Source organism: Carcharhinus amblyrhynchos, chromosome 1 (genome assembly GCF_965287045.1).
Source record: "Carcharhinus amblyrhynchos chromosome 1, sCarAmb.v2.hapA, whole genome shotgun sequence".
Taxonomy (NCBI): Eukaryota; Metazoa; Chordata; class Chondrichthyes; order Carcharhiniformes; family Carcharhinidae; genus Carcharhinus; species Carcharhinus amblyrhynchos.
The window spans coordinates 45,893,809-45,914,702 of NC_137324.1; the positions used below are offsets into that span (position 1 = coordinate 45,893,809).

At 43.1% G+C, this 20,894-nt stretch overlaps 1 protein-coding gene across 7 annotated transcripts in view; it reads right to left on the reverse strand.

Annotated features, from left to right (window-relative positions):
- Window positions 1-20,122, reverse strand: part of LOC145360709 (AT-rich interactive domain-containing protein 3A-like) — a 435,037-nt gene extending 414,915 nt beyond the window's left edge. For 3 of the 7 annotated variants that reach the window (XM_080216294.1, XM_080216205.1, XM_080216117.1), the window contains exons 1-2: window positions 19,898-20,122; window positions 17,338-18,060 (exon numbers count right to left, since the gene is read on the reverse strand). In XM_080216294.1, coding sequence (XP_080072420.1) covers window positions 17,338-18,060; window positions 19,898-19,936 — 762 coding nt within the window. In that variant the 5' untranslated portion in view covers window positions 19,937-20,122. Of the gene's footprint in view, window positions 1-17,337; window positions 18,061-18,389; window positions 18,457-18,716; window positions 18,795-18,996; window positions 19,068-19,454; window positions 19,657-19,897 lie in introns of those variants that run through there. The other 4 variants (XM_080216443.1, XM_080216366.1, XM_080216519.1 and 1 more) reach the window with 4 other exon arrangements.
- Between the last annotated feature and the right edge of the window lie 772 nt (window positions 20,123-20,894).

A 20,894-nucleotide genomic window follows, 5' to 3' on the forward strand; every position in this document is an offset into this window, starting at 1 on the left:
GGTGTTAGGCCCCTTTTAATATAGAAATTGGAATCCCATGACGTACATCAACAACAATGACAGCTCGTATTTAAGTGTTTTAACGTAACAAAACATCCAAAGGCACTTTAGAGAAGAAACTTGATGGAAAATTTGACACAGAGCCAAGTAAAAAGATATCAGGCACACATTGTAATTTCTGACCAGAATAATTTGGGCCTACATTGTGCACATCTGACCAGTCTCACTGGTAATGATGCCACAGGCGACCTGGAAAGGTGATGTTAAATTATCTTTTGTACAGGCGGGAGAGGAGCAGAAGGCTGCAGGCCTACAAAAAAATCTGGCTCATTGCCAGCCTGTCTCCACCCTCCCTGTCAACCCAATATACTTACTGGTTCAGCTCGTTATTGCGGCCAGTTCGAATCCAGCAAGCCGCTTCAGCATAACCATTTTGGGTAAGGAGCTGCAGAATCATTCAATAAAATCAGGCCTCTCTGTTGCCAAAACAGGCCAGAGTTCTGTCAGCTAAGAATCAAGTCCTGTCAGTGGTAAATGTCTGATATATAACCAAGCCATAAAGACTGGCCAGGGCCCAATACAGCTGGTTCTGGTGGCAATACGGGGTTCAGTACAATTGGCTTTAACATGTCTGAGTTCAAAGAAAAACATTTAGCAGGCCCGCTCCTTGTCATCTACCATGAAAGATTCTGTTTATACGTACGAGATGGAAATTGTACCTGTTTGTGGCATGCTGTATCACCATCCCACACTACACTGCTGACTTTCCCAGATAGGATCATAGAGTCATAGAGTTTAACAGCATGGAAACAGGCCCTTCGACCCAACTAGTCCATGCCATCCCTTTTTTTAGTTAACCACTAAGCTAGTCCCAATTGGCTGCGTTTGGCCCATATTTCTATAAACCAATCATACCCATGTAACTATCTCAATGCTTTTTAAAAGACAAAATTGTACCCGCCTCTACTGCTACCTCTGGCAGCTTGTTCCAGACACTCAGCACCCTCTGTGTGAAAAAATTGTCCCTCTGGACCTTTCTGTCTCTCTCCCCTCTCATCTTAAACTTATGCCTTCTAATTTTAGTCTCCCCTACCTTTGGGAAAAGATGTTGGCTTTCTAGCTGATCTATGCCCTCATTATCTTATAGACCTCTATAATGATGACCCTTCATTGACTTGAGAATAAGCATTTCTACAAATCATGGCAAAAAAAACTCAGGAAAAGGAAGAGGAGACAATTGAAAATGCATGACCTCAGCCCTAATAGTGTGAATCTGGATTGTTATGACTACAGTATCTTATTAGATAAAAAGTACGGGAGGAACTTGATGGACATGTGAAACCAGTGAAACTAGGATTGGCTGCCCATTTAACATCCATGCAAAGTTAGACCTTCCTGAGTATAAATGGTGCTTATTTAACGATTCTAAATTGCAAGTCAGAAATAACTCCATCTTTTATTGCTGACTTTACTTCAGTCGCTAAACAAAAGATCTGCATTCAGCTGATCTGGATGCCTGATGCTAATCTCCCTACCCTTTCTGCACCATAAAGGTCATCCTCCCTATTAATCCTCTTTTTAGGATGACTTTAATTTTCTCTGTTCTCTTAGCTCCACAGCCATATACAGGCTATTACTTCCTGCCTGAGGGTCTGGACTGACAACCTCCTCCCTTGTACCTGCCTCCACCTAGGCTGTGCGCACAAGATCAGTCAAGGATGACTGGCTCTTCTTGTTACCATATAGGGGATCACAACTAAAGGGACCCAAAGATCAATGGTGCACTGAATATTATATAGGCCCTAAATATCTACATGAAGTAATCCCAGCAGTTACATATATCAGTGCCCTCCAGTGTAGTTCCCAACATATTTACAGAGCCTCTCAACCATCACAAACATCATCTGATCAATCATCCATCCTTGGCTCCTTCCTCTTCATTGTTGAGACACAGCTGAGGACAATATCATTTATCACAGTTGGCAATAATATTTTAATCTGCCTCCTCCATGCATCCAAAAGCTGTTGCTATATTCTCCAACTGCCTGTCCGTCAAGACCTAAATACACTAACGTTTCCTCGGATCTAATATTGCTGAAACTGGAACCAGTTTTTTGCCTGCCACTAGCATCACTGTTCTTGACTCCATTTGTCTCCTAGCTACCAAATCTGGTTGAGCTTTGACACAAGGAATCTCATGTCCCATTCACTTTCCATTAGTGCTCCATCAGTAAGGCTGCAGTTTTCACTGCCACCACCCTGCCACTCAATTAAAAATCCACATCTTTATTGCCTCAAAATATAACTTTTCTCATGCTCCCCAAGCCGGTTTCCCTCCACAAGCTTCAACTCATTCAATATATCACATCCCATGTGCCCCACTGCATACTAGCGCAACCCTTATTATTCCAATATTCCTTAAGCTCCACGGCTACCCACATGTCAGCAAGATGACTTTGCAATCTCACCCTAACCTTCAAATCTTATTAGGGCCTCATCCCACCCAACCTAAGCAATCATTTCCAATCTCAGGTGGCCAAAGGTACTATCCATTGGCATTAACACTGGGCTTCTCCTTGCCACCACGTCTTCCATTCCATCATTGGAGACCACTCTTAGGCCATTAAACTCCCGCTGCGTAGAACAATATTAGTAACTCTCTCCGTTTTGATGCTGCTGTGATATCTAACAAAAAAGCACTCAGCTTTGATTCTTGTTACCCTCATCTTTGACCATGTTCTTGCTGTTCATATCTCAATGTTTCCATAACCAAACCTTTAGACCCTCCATCTCAAACAATTCCCTCAGTCTTTCCCACCATCTATCCCACCATAGCTTTTGTTCCTTCTCCCTGTCCTCACTCTCTCCATTTTATTCTTTTCTTTTTTTTTCACTATTAGATAGAGATATTTGAGAGAGAGTGGCACAGTGGTTCACACTGCTGCCTCATAGTGCCAGGTCACTGTCTGTGTGGAGTTTGCATGTTCTCCCCGTGTCTGTGTGGGTTTCCCTGAGTGCTCAGTTTTCCTCCCACGGTCCAAAGATGTGCGGGGTTAGGTTGATTGGCCATGGTATATTGCCCCATAGTGTTAAGGAGATTTGCAGGGTAAATACATGGGGTTAAGGGGATATGACCTGGGTGGGACTGTGGTCGGTGCAGGCTTGACGGGCCAAATGGCCCCCTTCTGCACTGTAGGGATTCAATGAAATGGTAGAGATGGTAAAATTGCACAGATCCCTGAACTAAGGCTGACAGCAGAATCAATCACATGCAGAAATGTAAGGATAGGCAACACCTCCTCCACGATCATCCTCAACATCAGTGTCTCACAAGGCTGTGTTCTCAGCCCCCTACTATATACTCTATATACACCTATGACTGTGTGGCCAAATTCCCCTCCAACTCGATTTTCAGGTTTGCTGATGACACCACCATAGTGGGTCAAACTATGATGAGACAGAGTACAGGAAATAGATAAAGAATCTGGTGAACTGGTGTGATGACAATAATCTCTCCCTCAAAGGAACAAAACAAAGGAGATTGTCATCAACTTCAGGAAGCGTAGTGGGCAACATGCCTTTGTTTATATCAACAGAGATAAGTAGAAATGGTCGAAGGCTTTAAGTATTTACATGTTCAGAACACCAACACACCGTTCTGGCCCCTCTACACCAACATTATAGTTAAAAAAGCCCACCAATGCCTCTACCTTCTAAGAAGACGAAGGAAATTTGGCACATCAGCTACAACTCTCACCAACTTTTACAGATCCAACAAAGAAAGCATTCTTTCTGGTTGTATCACAACTTGGTACAGCTCCTGTTCTGCCCACGACTGCGAAAAACTACAAGAGATCCTGAACATGGCCTAATCCATCACGCAAACCAACCTCCAATCCATCGACTCTGTCTACACTTCCACTGCCTTGTAAAAGCAGCCAGCATAATTAAGGACCCCACACACCCTGGACATATTCTCTTCCACATTCGTCCATCATGGCTGAATAAACTAGGCTTGTACTCGTTAGAGTTTAGAAGAATGAGGGGAGATCTCATTGAGACATATAAGGTGATGAATGGGATGGATAGGATCGAGGTGGAGAGACTCTTCCCGCTCAGAAAGGACAGTAGGACTAGGGGGCACAGCCTCAAGATAAAGGGGGGGCGGTTTAGAACAGAGTTGAGGAGGAACTTCTTCACTCAAAGGGTGGTGAATCTCTGGAATTCTCTGCCCGTTGAGGTGGTGGAGGCTGCCTCGCTAAATATTTTTAAGACGCGGGTTGATGGGTTTTTGATAAGCAAGGGGATTAAGGGTTATGGGGAGAGGGCGGGAAAGTGGAACTGAGCCACGACAGATCAGCCATGATCTTATTGAATGGCGGGGCAGACTCGAAGGACTAGATGGCCTACTCCTGCTCCTATTTCTTATGTTCTTATGTTATCAGAAAAAGATGCAAAAGTCTGAGGTCACGTACCAACCGACTCAAACACTTCTTCCCTGCTGCTATCAGACTTGAATGGACCTACTTCGCATTAAGTTGATCTTTCTTTACACCTTAGCTATTACTGTAACATTACATTCTACGCTCTCTCATTTTCTTCTCTATGAATGGTTTGCTTTGTCTGTACAGTACATAAGAAACAATACTTTTCACTGTAGACTAATGCATTTGACAAAAATAAATCAAATCAAATCAAAAATATGGCACTACAATTTCATTGCAATTTTTAGTTACATGTTTAAACCCCAAAATAGAATCCGGCAGGAAAACAGAGCCTCGTCAAGACAGATTTGGCTAAGTCTGCTGCTTTCCTAGAATTGAACAGAGTACTTAATGAAAATGTTAAAAACATCTAATTAAAAAAATCAGTTAGGTGAATGAAACTAAATAAATCTGCTTGTTACTTCTAAAATAATCTAAGTTAGATTACTCTGATTGAACATTCATCAGAGCTAGATTAATCTTTCTCATGACATATTGCACAACTGCTTTCTAAATTGGTTCTGCAACATTGCCAAAGATGGCTGGTCGAATTGAATGTAATCACTTTGATACTGTGAGGCTGATTCACCACTGATAGATATATAACTGGACACATTCAAGCCTGTATGTGCACAGTTGCCTAGGAGTCACCATTTACGGCCACTTTCTGGTTGCTGGGGCTTCGTATAGGACTTAAGAGAAAATCTGCATTGGTCAACGCATCCTGATGCTCAGCCACAAAACCGGATGTCAGTGGCACTGGACTCAGCTGGAGAATAAGGAGCTTCAATGGCAGTTCCCTTCAATTACTTCCCTGAAATCAGACAGAAAGATGGCAGGTCAGCAGCGTTAGTGCTGATGGATAAGCAGAGCTTGGAGTGGGATAGGGTAATGCCAACATAATGAGCTGATATTTATGGGTGATGGAGAAAGGAGGGGGTTGGGGTCAGCCTAGAAAGCATTGGACTCGGACTAAATTCTGAACAAAGGTGAACTTGTAGCTGTGACCTGCAAGCAGCTTTAACTTAAACAGCACACTGTTGGAGTCATGCCCCAATTTAATCCAATATTCTTATTATCCATTTTCTTTTTGAGTTTTATGCCAACTTCTGTCAAAAGTAATTAAAGAATACCTTGCCAGTAGGGAAGCAATGAAGAGAAGGGCCATGCTGAAGTGTTTCAACCCAGTAGGTATTGCAGTTGTAGAATCTCCCATTCAGAGGAAGTAGCATGGAGGCCAACTCAATGCAGCACAGCTTCAATTTTTGATTTGATCTGATGTGATGTTTTAGTTTGATTTATTATTGTCACATTTTAGTAAACAGTGAAAAGTATTGTTTCTTACACACTAACCAGACAATGCATACCATTCATAAAGAAGGAAAGGAGAGCGTGCAGAGTGTAATATGACAGTCATAGCTAGGGTGTAGAGAAAAATCAACTTAATACAAGGCAGAGCCATTCAAAAGTCTGATGGCAGCAGGGAAGAAATTGTTCTTGAGTCGGTTGGTGCATGAACTCAGACTTTTGTATCTTTTTCCCAACGGAAGAAGGTGGAAGAGAGAATGTCTGGTGTGCATGGGGTCCTTGATTATGCTGGCTGCTTTTCTGAGTCAGCAGGAAGTGTAGACAGAGTCAATGGATGGGAGGCTGGTTTGTGTGATGGATAGAGATTTGTTCATGACCCTTTGTAGATTCTTGTGGTCTTGAACAGATCAAGAGCCATACCAACTTGTGATGGAACAAGAAAGAGTGCTTTCTATGGTGCATCTATAAAGGTTGTTCAGAGTTGTAGCTGACATGCCAAATTTCCTCAGCCTTCTATGCAAGTAGTGGCATCGGTGGGCTTCCCTAACTGTCGCATTGGTGTGAAGAGACCAGGACAGTTAGTTGGTGATCTAGACGCCAAGAAATTTGAAGTTCTTGACCATTCCCACTTCATCCCTGTTGATGTAGACAGGGGCATGTCTACACTACAGTTCCCAAAGTTGATGACTATTTGCTTCATTTTGTTGACATTGAGGGAGAGATTATTGTTGTTGCATCGAGTTCACTAGATTCGCTACCTCATTCCTGTATTCTGCCTCATCGTTGTTTGAGATATGACCCACTTACAGTGGTGTCATCAGCAAACTTGAAAATCGAGTTGGAGGGGAATTTGACCACACGGTCATAGGTGTATAAGGAGTATCGTAAAAAGTTTTTTTAAAGCTGATTTATTAGTCACAAGTAAGGCTTACAATAACACTGCAATGAAATTACTCTGAAATCACCCTAGTCGCCACACTTTGGTACCTATTCTTGTCAATGAACCTTACCAGCATGTCTTTCAGATTGTGGGAGGAAACCAGACCTCCCAGAGGAAACCCACACAGACACAAGGAGAAAGTGCAAACTCCACACAGACAGTGACTCAAACCAGGAATCTAACCCCGGTCCCTGGTGCTTTGAGGCAGCAGTGCTAACCACTGAGCCATCATGCTGGGGCTGATGACACAGCCTTGGAGCGCTGGTGTTGAGGATGATCGTGGAGGAAGTGCTGTGCCTGTCCTTATTGATTGTGGTCTGTAGGTAACCTCGGGTATAGGCTTCCGGGGTGGAGGGCATGCTCTCTTGGTCAAAACGGGAACTTAGAAATTTGTTGAATGAGGGAATTCATATACTGAAGGAGAAGGTGTTGTTCGGGACTTTTACAAGTAAAGGAATGGTGAGAAACAGTGAGACCTGAAAGCTGTGGTGTTGAGGCATTAGTTAGGAAAGCAGCTAAGTTGGTGAGATTTACCACCCCGCCCACCATAGGAATCAGAGCAGTGAGGGGCAGACAATGGGAAGGTCCGTTAATCTTGGGCAGGATTTTATGGTTGCGGGATTAGCAAGGCTGGAAAATCCTGTACATAATTTTGTTTCTCTGAACTGGGACAGTAGTTTAAGCTATGGTGGAGGGGATTTAAGCACTGATTTAAATTGGTAGCTTAAATGGCTAAACTACTTAATACACCAACAAATAATCATTGAATAATATTTTAAAAAATGAAATACTAATTAGTTGAACAGCTTAAAATAGAGATGGCAAGGTAGGTGATGTGATGCTGCTGTAACATGTGGGATCTGGTGTGATCCACAGCAACCACATCAGCAGTAATTCTTAGCAGCTTGTGGAACTCTAGCTCGGAGTCAGAACTTTGGATACTGACATTAGATAGCCTGTGGTCAGGGACAGGTATGGGGATCCAGAAGGCGACGCTGGAGGAGCCTCAGTCCTTGCAGCTGTCCAACAGGTAACGAGGTTTGTGCCGCTTATGTGGACAAGAGCAAAGACTCCTGGGAAGAGGGGAAAACTGGCCCGCAATGCCATGGTTTGGCATCATTCAAGTTGGGGGAGTGGAAGGGAATATAGCAGTAGTTGGGGACTTTACATTTCAGGGCACTGATACTGTTATATACAACAATGCGTATGAGTCCTGAAGACTGTGCTGCTTGCTGTATGCCAACAGGGAAGACAGTGTCTCCCAGGAACTAGACAGGAACTTGGAGTGGGAAGGGAAAGGTCCAGTTGTGTTTGCCCATGTGGATACCAATGACATAGATAAGATTATAGATGATATTCTGCCAAGGGGATACAGACAACTGGGGATTTTTCATCAGAATCCATATAGCATTCATAACAAGATAATAAGCTGGACCTATATGCACCAGAGTTTAGAAGAATGAGATGTGATCTTACTGAAAGGTATAAGATTCTGAGGGGGATGACAAGGTAGTTGCTGAGATAACATTTCCCTCCATTCAGCAATCAAGTACTGGGGAGCACAATTTCAGAATAAGGAGTTAAGCCAGGGAACTACAGACCAGTGAGTCTCACCTCAGTGGTAAGGAAACTATTGGAGACAATTCTGAAGGAGGGCATCTATCACCATTTGGAGAGACAAAGCTTACTGACGGATAATCAGCATGGCTTCGGCACAGGGAGGTCATGCCTTATAAATCTGATTGAATCTTTTGAGGAGGTGACCAGGTGTGTCGATGAGGCTAGTGCAGTTGACGTAGTTCATATTGGATTTCAGAAAAGTTATGAAAGACAGAAGGCTGCTTTACTGGCTGGAAGCCAGAGACCTGTGACATACCATAGAGATCTCTGTTTGGCCCTCCATTATTTGTCATTTACATAACCAACAAGGATGACTAATTGGGAGGCAGGATTAGTAAACTTGTGGAAGACACTGAGGTTCAGCCATGTGTTTGGCAGTGAGTGTCTTGGGCTACGAGAAGATATAGATGGAATGGTCAAATCGGTAGACAGGTGGCAGATGGAATTTAACCCTGAAAAGTGTGAGATGATACACTTTGGAAGGAGGAATTTGACAATGAACAGCATAACATGAGGAGGTTCTGTGGAACAAAGGGACCTGGTATGTTTGTCCACAGGTCTCTGAAGGCAGAAGGGCATGTAAATACGGTGGTGAAAAAGACATATGGGATACTTGTCTATCAATCAAGGCATAGATTACAAAAGCAGGGAAATCATGTTGGAGTTTTACCGAATTTGGTGAGGCCACAGCATGAGTACTGTGTATAGTTCTGGTCGCCACGTTATCAGAAGAATGTAATTGCACTGAATGGGGTGCAGAGGAGATTCACCAGGATACTGTCTGGGATGGAACATTTAAGTTATGAAGACAGGTTGGATACGCTTGTTGGAACAGAGAAAACTGAGGGGTGATCTGATCGAGGTGCACAAGATTATGAGGGACTTGGACAGAGTGGATAAGGAGCAGCTTAGTTGAAGGGACAGTCACATGGGAACACAGGTTCAAGGTGAGAGGCAGGAGGCATGGGGCGATGTGAGGAAAACCCTTTTTATCCAGAGGGTGGTGACAGTCTGGAACGCGCTGCCTGGGGAGGGTGATAGAGGCACACTGCTTCACATCTTATAGCAAGTACTTGGATGAGCACTTGGCACGTCATAACATTCAAGGTTATGGGCCAAATGCTAGTAAATGGAATAGGTGGGAGATCAGGTGTTTCTCATGAGTTGGTGCACTGGATGATTTTATGATAGTATGATTCTATAAGAAGTTTTCCATTTAAGACACAGATCAGGAGAAATTTCCTCTCTCAGAGTGTTATTAATCTTAGCAATTTTCTATCCCAAAGAGCAATCAGTAAGAATAGGCAACAACACCTCCGCCACAATCATCTTCAACACGGTGCCCACAGGGCTGTGTCTTCCACCCCTTACTATACTCCTTCTACACCTGAGACTGTGTGACCAAATTCCCATCCTACTCGATTTTCAAGTTTGCTAATGACACTGCCATAGTGGGTTGGATCTCAAGCAATGGCGAGACGAAGTACAAGAAAGAGATAGAGAATCTGGTGAACTGGTGTGATGACAGTAATCTCTCCCTCAATGTCAACAAAACAAAGGAGGTAGTCATTGACTTTGGGAAGCGTATGGAGGACATGCCCCTGTCTACATCAATGGGGATGAAGTGGAAATGATCGAGAATTTCAAGTTTTTAGGTATCAAGATCACCAACAACCTGTCCTGGTTCCCCCATGCCAGCACTATAGTTAAGAAAGCCCACGAATACCTCTACTTTCTCAGAAAACTAAGGAAATTTGGCATTTTCACAATGACTCTCACCAACTTTTACAAATGCACCATAGAAAGCATTCTTTCCAGTTGTGTCACAGCTTGGTATGGCTCCTGCTCTGTCCAAGACCACGAGGAACTCAATGGGTCGTGAATGAAGCCCAGTCTATCATGCAAGCAAGCTGCCCATCCATTGACTCTGTCTATACTTCCCTCTGCCTCAGAAAAGCAGCCGGCGTAATCAAGGACCCCATGCAACCAAGACATATTCTCTTCCACCTTCACCCAGCAGGAAAAAGATACAAAAGTCTGAGGGCACATACCTACTGGCTCAAGAACAGGTTCTTCCCTGCTGCCATGAGACTTTAAAATGGACCTATCTCGCATTAAGATAATCTTTCTCTGCAACTTAGCTATGACTGAATCAGAAAATCATAGAATCGTATAGTGCAGAATGCCATTTGGCCCATTGAATCCACACCGACCACAATCTGACCCCCCCCAGGCCCTATCCCCATACCGCTGGCATTTACCCCAGCTAGTTCTGCATTCTCTCTCCTTTCCTTCTCTATGTATGGTGTGCTTTTTCTGATAGCATACAAGAAACAATTTTCACTGTATACTAATGCATATGACAATAATAAATCAAACCAAATCAAATTAATGGAGGTTGGGTCAATGAATATAATAATTGTTGAAGTGGATAGAGTTTTAATTTACTCAGAGACTCAGGAGTAAAAAGAGCTGGCAGTAAAGTGCTGTTGAGACCACTATCAAATCAGTTATGATCTTATTAAATGGCAGAGCAGGTTTGAGGGGCTGAATAGACTCCTCATTCTCCTTTTGCTTATGTTATTTCTCACAACAACAATTTATATTCATAAAGTTGCATTAACATAATGAAATTACACCAAGCCCCACATTAGGATCCATTAGGGGGGATGACCAAAACCTTCATTAAAGAAGTAGGTTTTAAGAAGTGTCATGCTGTACAGCAGTCAGCACTGCTACCTCACAGCACCAGGGACCCAGGTTCGATTCCTGGCTTGGATCTGTGCGGAGTTTGCACATCTCCCCGTGTCTGCGTGGGTTACCTCTGGGTGTTCCGGTTTCCTCCCACAGTTCGAAAGATGTGCTGGTTAGGTGCACTGGCCATGCTAAATTCCCCCTCAGTGTACCTGAACAGGAGCCGGAGTTCGGCGACTTGGAGATTTTCACAGTCACTTCAATGCAGTGTTAATGTAAGCTCACTTGTGGCATTAATAAATAAACTTCAAATCGTAAAAGAGGAAAGAGAGGTGAAGAGGCTTGGGGATGAAATTCCAGAATTCAAGGCCTAGACAACTGAAGGCACGACCACCAATGGTGAAGTGATTAAAATGCAGCTATGATCTCAAGCAGTATTCACTCTGTGGGTGACGCATCCACTCTTAAAATTAATGTAACATAATGCCTTTGTGACAACATCTCTGTGTCATTTTACCCTGTTTGAATCAGACACAGTCAGCTTATTCAAGTGCACTTTAATAGCTCACAGACTCTGCACTGCGTGGTGTAGAAAGGGTTTGGAATTCATTTTGCCCAGTTGGGCGTCCGTTCGAGAGTCATAATGGGTCACAGCGACCCCAGGCTAGGGAGAGGAAATATCAGCCACAGGACCACTATTTCTAAACACTATCCAGTGACCAAAAACAGAGGAAGCTACAAACAAGCAGCAGCTCACTCAGATCTGTGCAGCTTGTCTGTCCTGTTGACAGAAGCCTAGTAACATGCTGTGAGGTTTTTGGGTTTTTCTGCTTTACACAGAATCATACACTGCAGGAGAAGCCCTTTTGCTCATCGGGTAAGAAACATCTCCCCCTACCTACCCAATCCCATTTACCAACACTTGCCCCATTGCCTTGAATGTTATGACATGCCAAGTGCTCATCCAGGTACTTTTTAAAGGACGTGAGGCACACCGCCTCTATCTCCCTCTCTGGCAGCACATCCCAGACCATCACTACCTCTGGGTAAAAAGATTTTTCCTCATGTCCCCCCTAAACGTTCTCCCTCTTCATTTTGAACTTGTGTCCCCACATGACTGACTCTTCAATAAAGGAGAACAGCTGCTCCCTATCCACACTGTCCATGCCCCTCATAATTCATGATTTCCAGAACTGAGAATAAGGTAGAGGTAAAGAATTGTTAAGATTAACAATGCTCAGAGAGAAAATTTCTCCTGATCTCTGCCTTAAATGGGAGACTCTTTTTTCTGAACTTATGCCGCCCTCCCTCGTAATTGATTCCTTTTTGATGAGAAATATCCTCTCAGCATGATCGTTTCATGGTTTCCAGAAATTACACCTTTGTTGTTTTTTATTTAATGCGTTTGGATATTGGATAAGTCTAGGTTTGGAGCTGCTTACATTCTCCCAGTTAACCTCTATCCTCTATACCCACACAGTCAATTAGTTAACCAACATGTACCGTTATGGCTCACACAATAAAAATAATGACTTAGGCAAGGCAACATAAGGAAACTGGAATTTATGGAGAATGATCATCAAATTTCAGTACTTTCAAGAGAGGAGAGACAAAATGTAAGAGAATAAAATCACCGGGCCAACATACAGTGACACTGGGCTACCCCAAGCAATGTGATTGACTTCAATCCAGAACTTGCAATTTTGTTGAATATACTAATGTTTCTAATTCAGTGCAGATTTGATAGACCAAATGGCCTCCTTCTGCACTGTAGGGATTCTATGATTAATTGTGTTGCCAATCAAAAGAGAATGAATACAATACAATCAATCCAATTCCTTTTTTGGTGTCTTTTGTCAATTACTTACAATGTGTAATTTATAAATAGTCCTTATCTTGCACTCTGTAGACCTGACACCCAACACTCTATGTAAAATCTTGCTCCCAGTACAAGGAGCAGATACGTGTGTATAAAAGCCAAACTTCTGTTAACAATTACCTCCAGTTATACTCACTTTTGAGCAACAGTTCACATGTAGTCCTAAGCAATTCCAAATGAGCCTGATGAACAATGTATACTAAGGAGAGGTCAGGAAGAAAAGTATTGCAAAATAATCCTAATGATCAGAGATTGTTAGTGCTTCCATTTTCCATGTCAAATTAAGCTCAGCCTATAATTGATACCTGGTACTTTGCAAATTAGAAGCAGATGGGAAAGCAGTTCCACACTGCTGGAAACCATTTTTTGATAGCTTTGGTTAACAGCCTTAGTCGTCCCTCCTTTCTTTGCCCAGTAATATAAAAGATGAAATGGGCAACCACAAATTAATTCTAATGCATATCTATTTCAATTTTTGTATTCAGTTTCTTAAACCTGCACCATTCCCATCAAATCCCTGGCACTCAGCTTTGAGACATGCAAGGTAAAGTGGATATCGTTTTGTTTACCGAATGTTATTTTATCAAGCTTTCACTCCTGTTGTACTGAAGGCTCTCACTTATGTTGAGCAACAGCTCAAGGATGCTCAGCATCCTCAGATACCTTGTTCAAGTTGTCATCTTTACAGATCACTCTTCACAGCATCAACAATCACTTTGCTTATGTGGTGGCAGTAGTGGGGGGAGCACTGAGGCCGATTCTAATTCTTTCCTGATCTGATGTCTAATTATTTTTCAGCATGGGTCACTGGATCGTGAACAGAAACCCTGGCTATTTCTTCCCCCTACCCTATCCAGGCCACAAAGGCCAAAGCCAATTGCTGCACTTTAACTTCAGCTATCATGGTTAGGTTAGGTGGATTGGTTGTGTTAAGTTGCCTTTAGTGTCAGGGGAATTAGCAACGTAAATACATGGGGTTACGGGGTTGGGCCTGGGAGGATTGTTGTCAGTTTCGGCTCGATGGACCAAATGGCCTTCTATTACACTGTAGGAATTGTGGCATGGTAGCACACACTGCTGCTTCACAGCACCAGGGACCCGAATTTGATTCCTGGCTTGGGTCACTGTCTGTGTGGAGTTTGCATATTCTTCCAGTGTCTGTGTGGGTTTCCTCCAGGTGATCCGGTTTCTTCCCACATTCTGAATGACATGCTGGTTAGGTGCACTGACCCGAACAACACTGGACGATGGCAACTAGGCGGATTTCACTGTAACTTCATTGCCGTGTTAATGTAAGTCTTACTTGTGACTAATAAATAAACTTTAAAACTTTAAATGATTCTATGGTACAGACTGAGGATCAAAGTTTGAACTTTCTGGTGTGCAAGATTTAATATCAGAAGGTCTGATAAGCAGCTACAGAGCTAGGCTGGTGCTTTTGTTAGATGTACACAATTTTTCAATGGACTCTTGCAATCCCAAGCATGTCGGTGTTCTCTGTAAACCACTGACAACTTGTATAATTGTCACAGCATCCATTTATGAATATTATAGTGTTATTGCTTTGTCTTATCTAAATGAAGACGTTTTCAAGGTCATAAAAATTTTGAATGTATATTACAAGCTGGGATATATAAAAATAGACCCAAAGATGAATTAAAGCAAATTTGAATAAAATAGCAGGGATTTCACAAATACTACTGTGATTCATGTTTGCAGGTGTGATGGGTTAACACTTTCCTACAAGTGAGATATATTTTTACAAAGTACCTAGAATTGAATGGATTAGTCAAAGGAAATTCTCATTTGAAATAAATTTGAAATCATCTCTCCTCCCATCTAATCTTGCTCTGACACTGATCTGAACTGTTGTCACAAACTGCAAAAAAAAAGCAATTGTTCTTAATTTAACCTAACTCTTCTTAATGCAGTAAATCCCTTGTAAATTAACTGCATTAATATCAGCTGATAATAAGGACACATGAAAGTTACTGAAGTGTATCTGTTCCACCAATATATATGGGCAAGAAAATAAAGTATGCAACGAACTGCAAAATGATGAAAAGTCATTGACCTGAAATGTTAATTATGTTTTTCTCTGCACAGACCTTCAGAGTATTTCTAGCATTTTTTTTTAATTTCAGATTTCAACATCCACATTTTGCTTCTGACATGACTAACCACTACTTGTGACCTGTTGGAACTGCTCTGTTTTCTCAGCGATCACATTTAATAGGTTGGGCTGTCGTTACTTGGCATGTAAACGTTTTTTGATATTCGGCATATAGGCCCATGTAATTGAGTTACTCGATCACGCTACTATTTTTAATGAGCATGGCTATGTTGGCTAACTTACATCACTATTACTGGGCAATATGTATTGTGTGGAAGTAGCAGAATCATCAGAAAATTGTCACGAATTACAGTAAAGCCGTGGTGTACACAGAAGAACAAAGGTAGCATCTAGCTATACTCAGGTATAAAATAGGACTGAACATGCAGAAATGCAGAGGAATCAGGGCATAACAAAATCCTACACACAACAGTATGCATATACATATTCATACACATTCAGGTTGCACACATATGGGCTTCAGCGTACACCTGAAAAGTTAGCATATGCCAGTTCACTAGACTGTACTGTATGGATGAAAATGTTGCAAATAGAGCACTAAGGTCTGCTTGAACTGATTCCATCATATTAGGATACAATGTCATTCAACATGGTTTACAGACTACAAACAATAATCCAGGCACAAGCTTTATGTGATGTAGCATTAAATTAACTTGGGTTTGTCCACAACATGAAACATTTTGTTAAAGGTGCTGAATAAAATTCATAATTGCAAGATTAAAATTAAGAAAATACATTTGTTTGCTTTTTAAAAAATAATGCTCTTGTTTCTGCCATCCCTCCCCCTCCTCCTCTGAAAATGATGATTCTTCATTGCACAAGAATTCCACAGCTATCACCACTCTCTGGCACTGCATTCAAGTTGCTCATATTTATGTGTAAGCATTGGCACTGTTGGCAGTCTATTTGACTGAGCAAATCACAGCCTATTCTGTACAATGTATATTCTGTACAATGTATATGATGTATAACTCCATCATCAATTTCTTGGATTCCGGGCCAATCCTTCCTTTCTTAGCTCAGAGATGCCAAAAATAATGTACCACATTGAATAGCACAATAACTGAGATGATCAAATTTGGAAAAGACCTGGAGCCTTCTTGGTTTGTTTAGCTCAGCTATTCTGAATGAATTTCAAGGAAGCCTCAACAAATTGACACAGGCTGTCTTGTGAATTCACACTTTCACTGCAATGCCATAACAATGGATATACGAGTGACTTCCTCCAGCTTTGGTCAGAAGTGACCCTCGACTTTCTTGGCCAAACTCAGGATTGAATCTGGGATAGCATTTTCAGATAATCTGGATTTTATGCATCATAAAGTCAAATGATCTGTTTTAACATTAAGCATGTAACATCTCCTCTCCTCTGAGCATTAGCGAAAGAAGAACACTGACTACTGATCTAATGTGCAGAGGGGAAAGTGTTAAAAAAAATTGAATGTAAAGTTGCTACAAATAACATTGGAACTGTCCTGGTAGAAATTGTATATTCTTACTGCCACAGATCTCACACTTGATCAACACGGTGGCACAGAACAGGAAGGGAATTTTTTTTTGTAAATTGCACTATGAAAAGTCAAAGATAGACAATTAACTATGATGTAATTTGACTTTTCAGTGAAAAATGTTTAGCATTTGACAATGAGCTTGTGGAGAGGGCGGGGGCATAACATTCTTTAGGCACTGTCTTGAGTATGGAGAGATTTAATCTAATCAGCAGTATAAACCGGTTAAAGTGAAGAGTAACATGAAATCAAGGGAAACTACCTGTTGCAAATTACATGATACAGACATTTTACCTTTGATTTTCTTCAGTATAAAGTAATATGATATACAGCACAAACGACGGACAGTTTAAAGCCATTAGTCTGTACTCCCAATCTATAAGTGCAATTAATGTACAAACTTAAATTGTTATATCTATATGTCAACATTTGCCCAGCTTTTTCAATTGAGGAAATACCACTTCAAAACTAAATCCTCCAACATTAGGATGTCCCACTTGTTTCAAACACACAGCAAAAAGTACAAACTTGGACATTCGCCTACTGGAGGAGTTCACCCACAATAAAACACAATACAAACTCAGAATGGAGGGGTGGTATATAGGTCCCTGCTAGCTGCAATGGTCCAATACAAACACACCCGAGCAGCGAGTCACGTCCTAGGATCTAACTCTGAGCCGTGCCTAGCTGAAGTGGATGCTCGGTACCCCTTGCAATGAGGAGGCAACTACAGCAAGATCACAACACAGCATTAAGTGGAGTTCGCCTACCTGTTTGAACTGTTCCTCGTACGTCCACTCCTGCTGCTGGGACTGCGACTGCTGGGGGATCCCGACTGGAGAGTGAGACTGACCGGGGAGGGGGTAGTGGTGTTGCCCGAACCTGGAGAGCTGCACTGGGGTACCTTTGAGAGTCTGCCCGGGGGCTGGCACCCCGGAAGCGCGATGGATCTGACTGTTCTCCATGCTTTCCTCCTCCTCCTCCTCCTCCTCCTCGTCTTCCTCCTCCTCCTCCCCCTCCTCTTCTTCGTCCCTCTCCTCTGCCCCCTCGTCCAGCCCGGGCTCGGGGTCGCGCTGCAGCTCCTCTTCCTCCTCGGAATCAGAGACGGCGGAGGGGACGCGGCGGCGCGGCGCTGCGATCAGCGGCCGATGGGCCCCGCTCGACCCGAGTCCGGCGTCTCCCAAGCCGGCCATCGCCGCGGCTCGGACCGCTGCCAGGGCGGCTGCTTGCTGGGCTGCTGCCAGTTGCTGGTGGACGGCTGCGGTCATGGCTTGTTGCTGCTGCTGTTGCTGCTGCTGCTGGCTGTCACCTCCGGCTCGTATCACATCTCTCTCCCTCTCCTTCCTCTGCCTCTCCTCCAGCTCCAGCCTGGCCTGCTGTTGCCTCTGCAGGTTTTCCATCACCGCTTCCAGCTTCATGCCCTGAGGAGCCTGGTAGTGTGCACTTCCAGAAGAGATCAGACTGAGTCCATTAGAGGCTGCTAAGCCCTGGTGCTGGTACAAATGAAAGGGAAACAACAAAAAAGTAATGCCGACAACTTTCATCAAACTTCGCCTGCGATCCGCTTTTAACAACAATTTACACAAACCCCAGTTAAATCCAAACTGCAACACACTCAAAGGAAATTAAGTGAACTTTATTGGACAGTTAACTTATCAGAGTGGCAGAACTCCATTACATTTATCTCAGGGATTGGAAACTAAAATCTCAAGAGTTGATCCAAAAGTGCACTTTCAAAAACCCTCAAACATTTGATGCCAGTTTAATATGCACCTTTTTCTGGGGAGAAAGAAACGAATCGCCGCTTCTTACACATACATACACATATCCATGTAGCTCAGTCTCAGTTGCCGAAAAGATTGCACGCAGATCACTCTACAATCCAACCCTGTAAAAGACCAATTCATTCTCTCAACATAACTCGCGGGGTAATCGATTCCGAATCGTTATCGCTGTGATTTCTTCTGGCTAAAAAAGTTTATCCATTTTGGGGTAGGAAAGAGTGGTGGCGGGGGTGGGGGGGGCTGTTCAAAAAAAAGGCATCCAATAATTTGATAGAAAACAATTCAATCTGTTTTAACTGTTATTCGCTGGCACGCAACGCTGTATACCGAAAATACTCTTTATCATAAACTCAATTAAATAATACCTGCTCCTATTGTGCGGCCCCTCATTAAACACTGTTTTCAGAAAGTGACTCCGGCATATCGCGGCCTCCCCCCCCCCCCTCAACAACTCATAAAAATACACTTCCAGGTTAGCTTCGCAGAAACTACAGACCAAAAGTGTCTCGCTAATAAATTACAGGATACAAATCCTCATTTGTAAGTGGAAAGTCCTATCTGCGAATCCCAGAATGGGTTACACCGGGACTCCCGTCTCTTCCCCGGCGACAGGAAGTATCTTTCTATTTAAAAAAACATTCTTACCATACTGCCAGATTTCCCTCGGTGATCCTTTGGCAACCACCAGGCATAGCCTCGGCAAAGCTGTTGCGATTGTTTTCAAATACTCAAAAGACATAGCGTCCACCCCCCACCCAGCCCTCCATGTTACATTTAATTTATTTCCTACAACTTAATCACCTCCTGCTTTTTTTAAAAAAATAAAACGGATAAGAGTTGGATTGGTTTGGATCCCTCCAAAACTTGTTTTTAACATGTACCAGGGTTGGGTCGGGGGTGGGGGGGGTGGCTTAGGGGTAATGATTCAGGGGGCAAACGTGCACTTCCCCTCTCTTTCATTCATTCATTTATTCAACTCGCTGCCGACCATTTCCACACTTTTCATCTCTCTTCCTCTCTCTCTCACAGCGATCTCTCATCACAAGTTTCAACGCTTTATCGTCGCTGATCTTTTTTTTGTCTTTTAAGAATGTACAATTTACCTTCGTGAGAAACAAAATTCAACACACGAAACCAAGCCCCGTCCTTTATCTGACGATCGGGTTTTAGTACTTATTTCCCTGAAGTCCTGCCTTCTGTTTTATCTCTCTCTGTGTATATATATTTTTTCTCTGCCAAAATCCAATCGCTTGTTCTTTTCCCAGATTAAACAATCTCCCCTTTCATTTTCTTGCTCTCTCTCTCTGTCTTCTCTCTCCTTTGACGGGTTGCAGATCTTGTCACGACTCCTGTTTAGTAACACTTTATCTCTGTAAAAATCGCTTCCCCCCACCGCCAAACCTGATTAAAATATTTACAGAGAGAGAGAGAGGGAGAGAGAGCTGCCGAGTTACGCCTCCGGGCGATCTGAGACCAGAGAAAGAGAAGGGGAGAGAAAATGTATATATTACATACAAATGATTTTTTTTAAAAAAAGCACCCTCACCAGTGTTGCTTTGGCCACTATACTCGCGTTGTCAACCATGATCTATCTTTTGTGTGTGTGTGTGTGTTTCTTGCTATGTTTTACTTTCCTCGTTCGGAATCCACATGAGTAATTCGCTCCGGACCGTCCAGATTTGCCTTTTGGATTTCGATATTCCCGATCCAATCCCGCTGGGGACTCTCTGCGTTCCTTTCGCAGCGTGCAACATACATCCAAACGTAGAGATATGCACATATCACACACGCATATTTACTGCCAACCATTAAATATCACCCTCGGATTGCAACAAGTGGCTGGAAAGCGCTGGGGCGCTTGCGTAACCTGGTCTGACAGAGCCAGACCTCTGCTCCCATTTGCTAAATAGACGTCAATTTGTTGATAAATAGAAGAGACAGGAGTCTAACACAGGGAGGGGGGCTGGGGGGTGGGGGAGTGCATTGACACCCCGCTCCCACCACCAGCCTGGACACATCCCTCCTCAATCCAACTGTACAGGAAACCTCAGCTATCCCTGGGATCCGCACAGATTAAACGTACACTTTTATTTTTTTTTGTTCTATTCGTTTTGCTTTGGTCAATTCAGCGGATTGCCCCTTTTCTAGAGGAGCAAGCTGCCCGACGCAAACTTGGCGAGTAGGGGAACGAGACGATCAGATGCATCGAGCACTCCATTTCTGTCTGCTTCTAGAGTCGTTTAAATCTGATTTTAAAAAAAGGGGGAAAGGGAGCACAAACACCATCCCCTTCCCCCCTCCCTATCCCACTCCCAATCATCTCCCCACCGCCCCCACGATTTTGTTTAAAGTGATGGGACAACAACCTACGGCAAGGATGGAAACGAACACTCTTAACGTTGGACCCTCATTCTAAATTGTCCACACATAGTCTGTCCCTCAGATTGGAGATCAGGAAGGCTGATAATGAACATATTTACATGGAGAGAGAGGGTGGGTGCTCGGGGCGGAGGGGAGCGTGGGGAAGTCACCGTATTGTGACA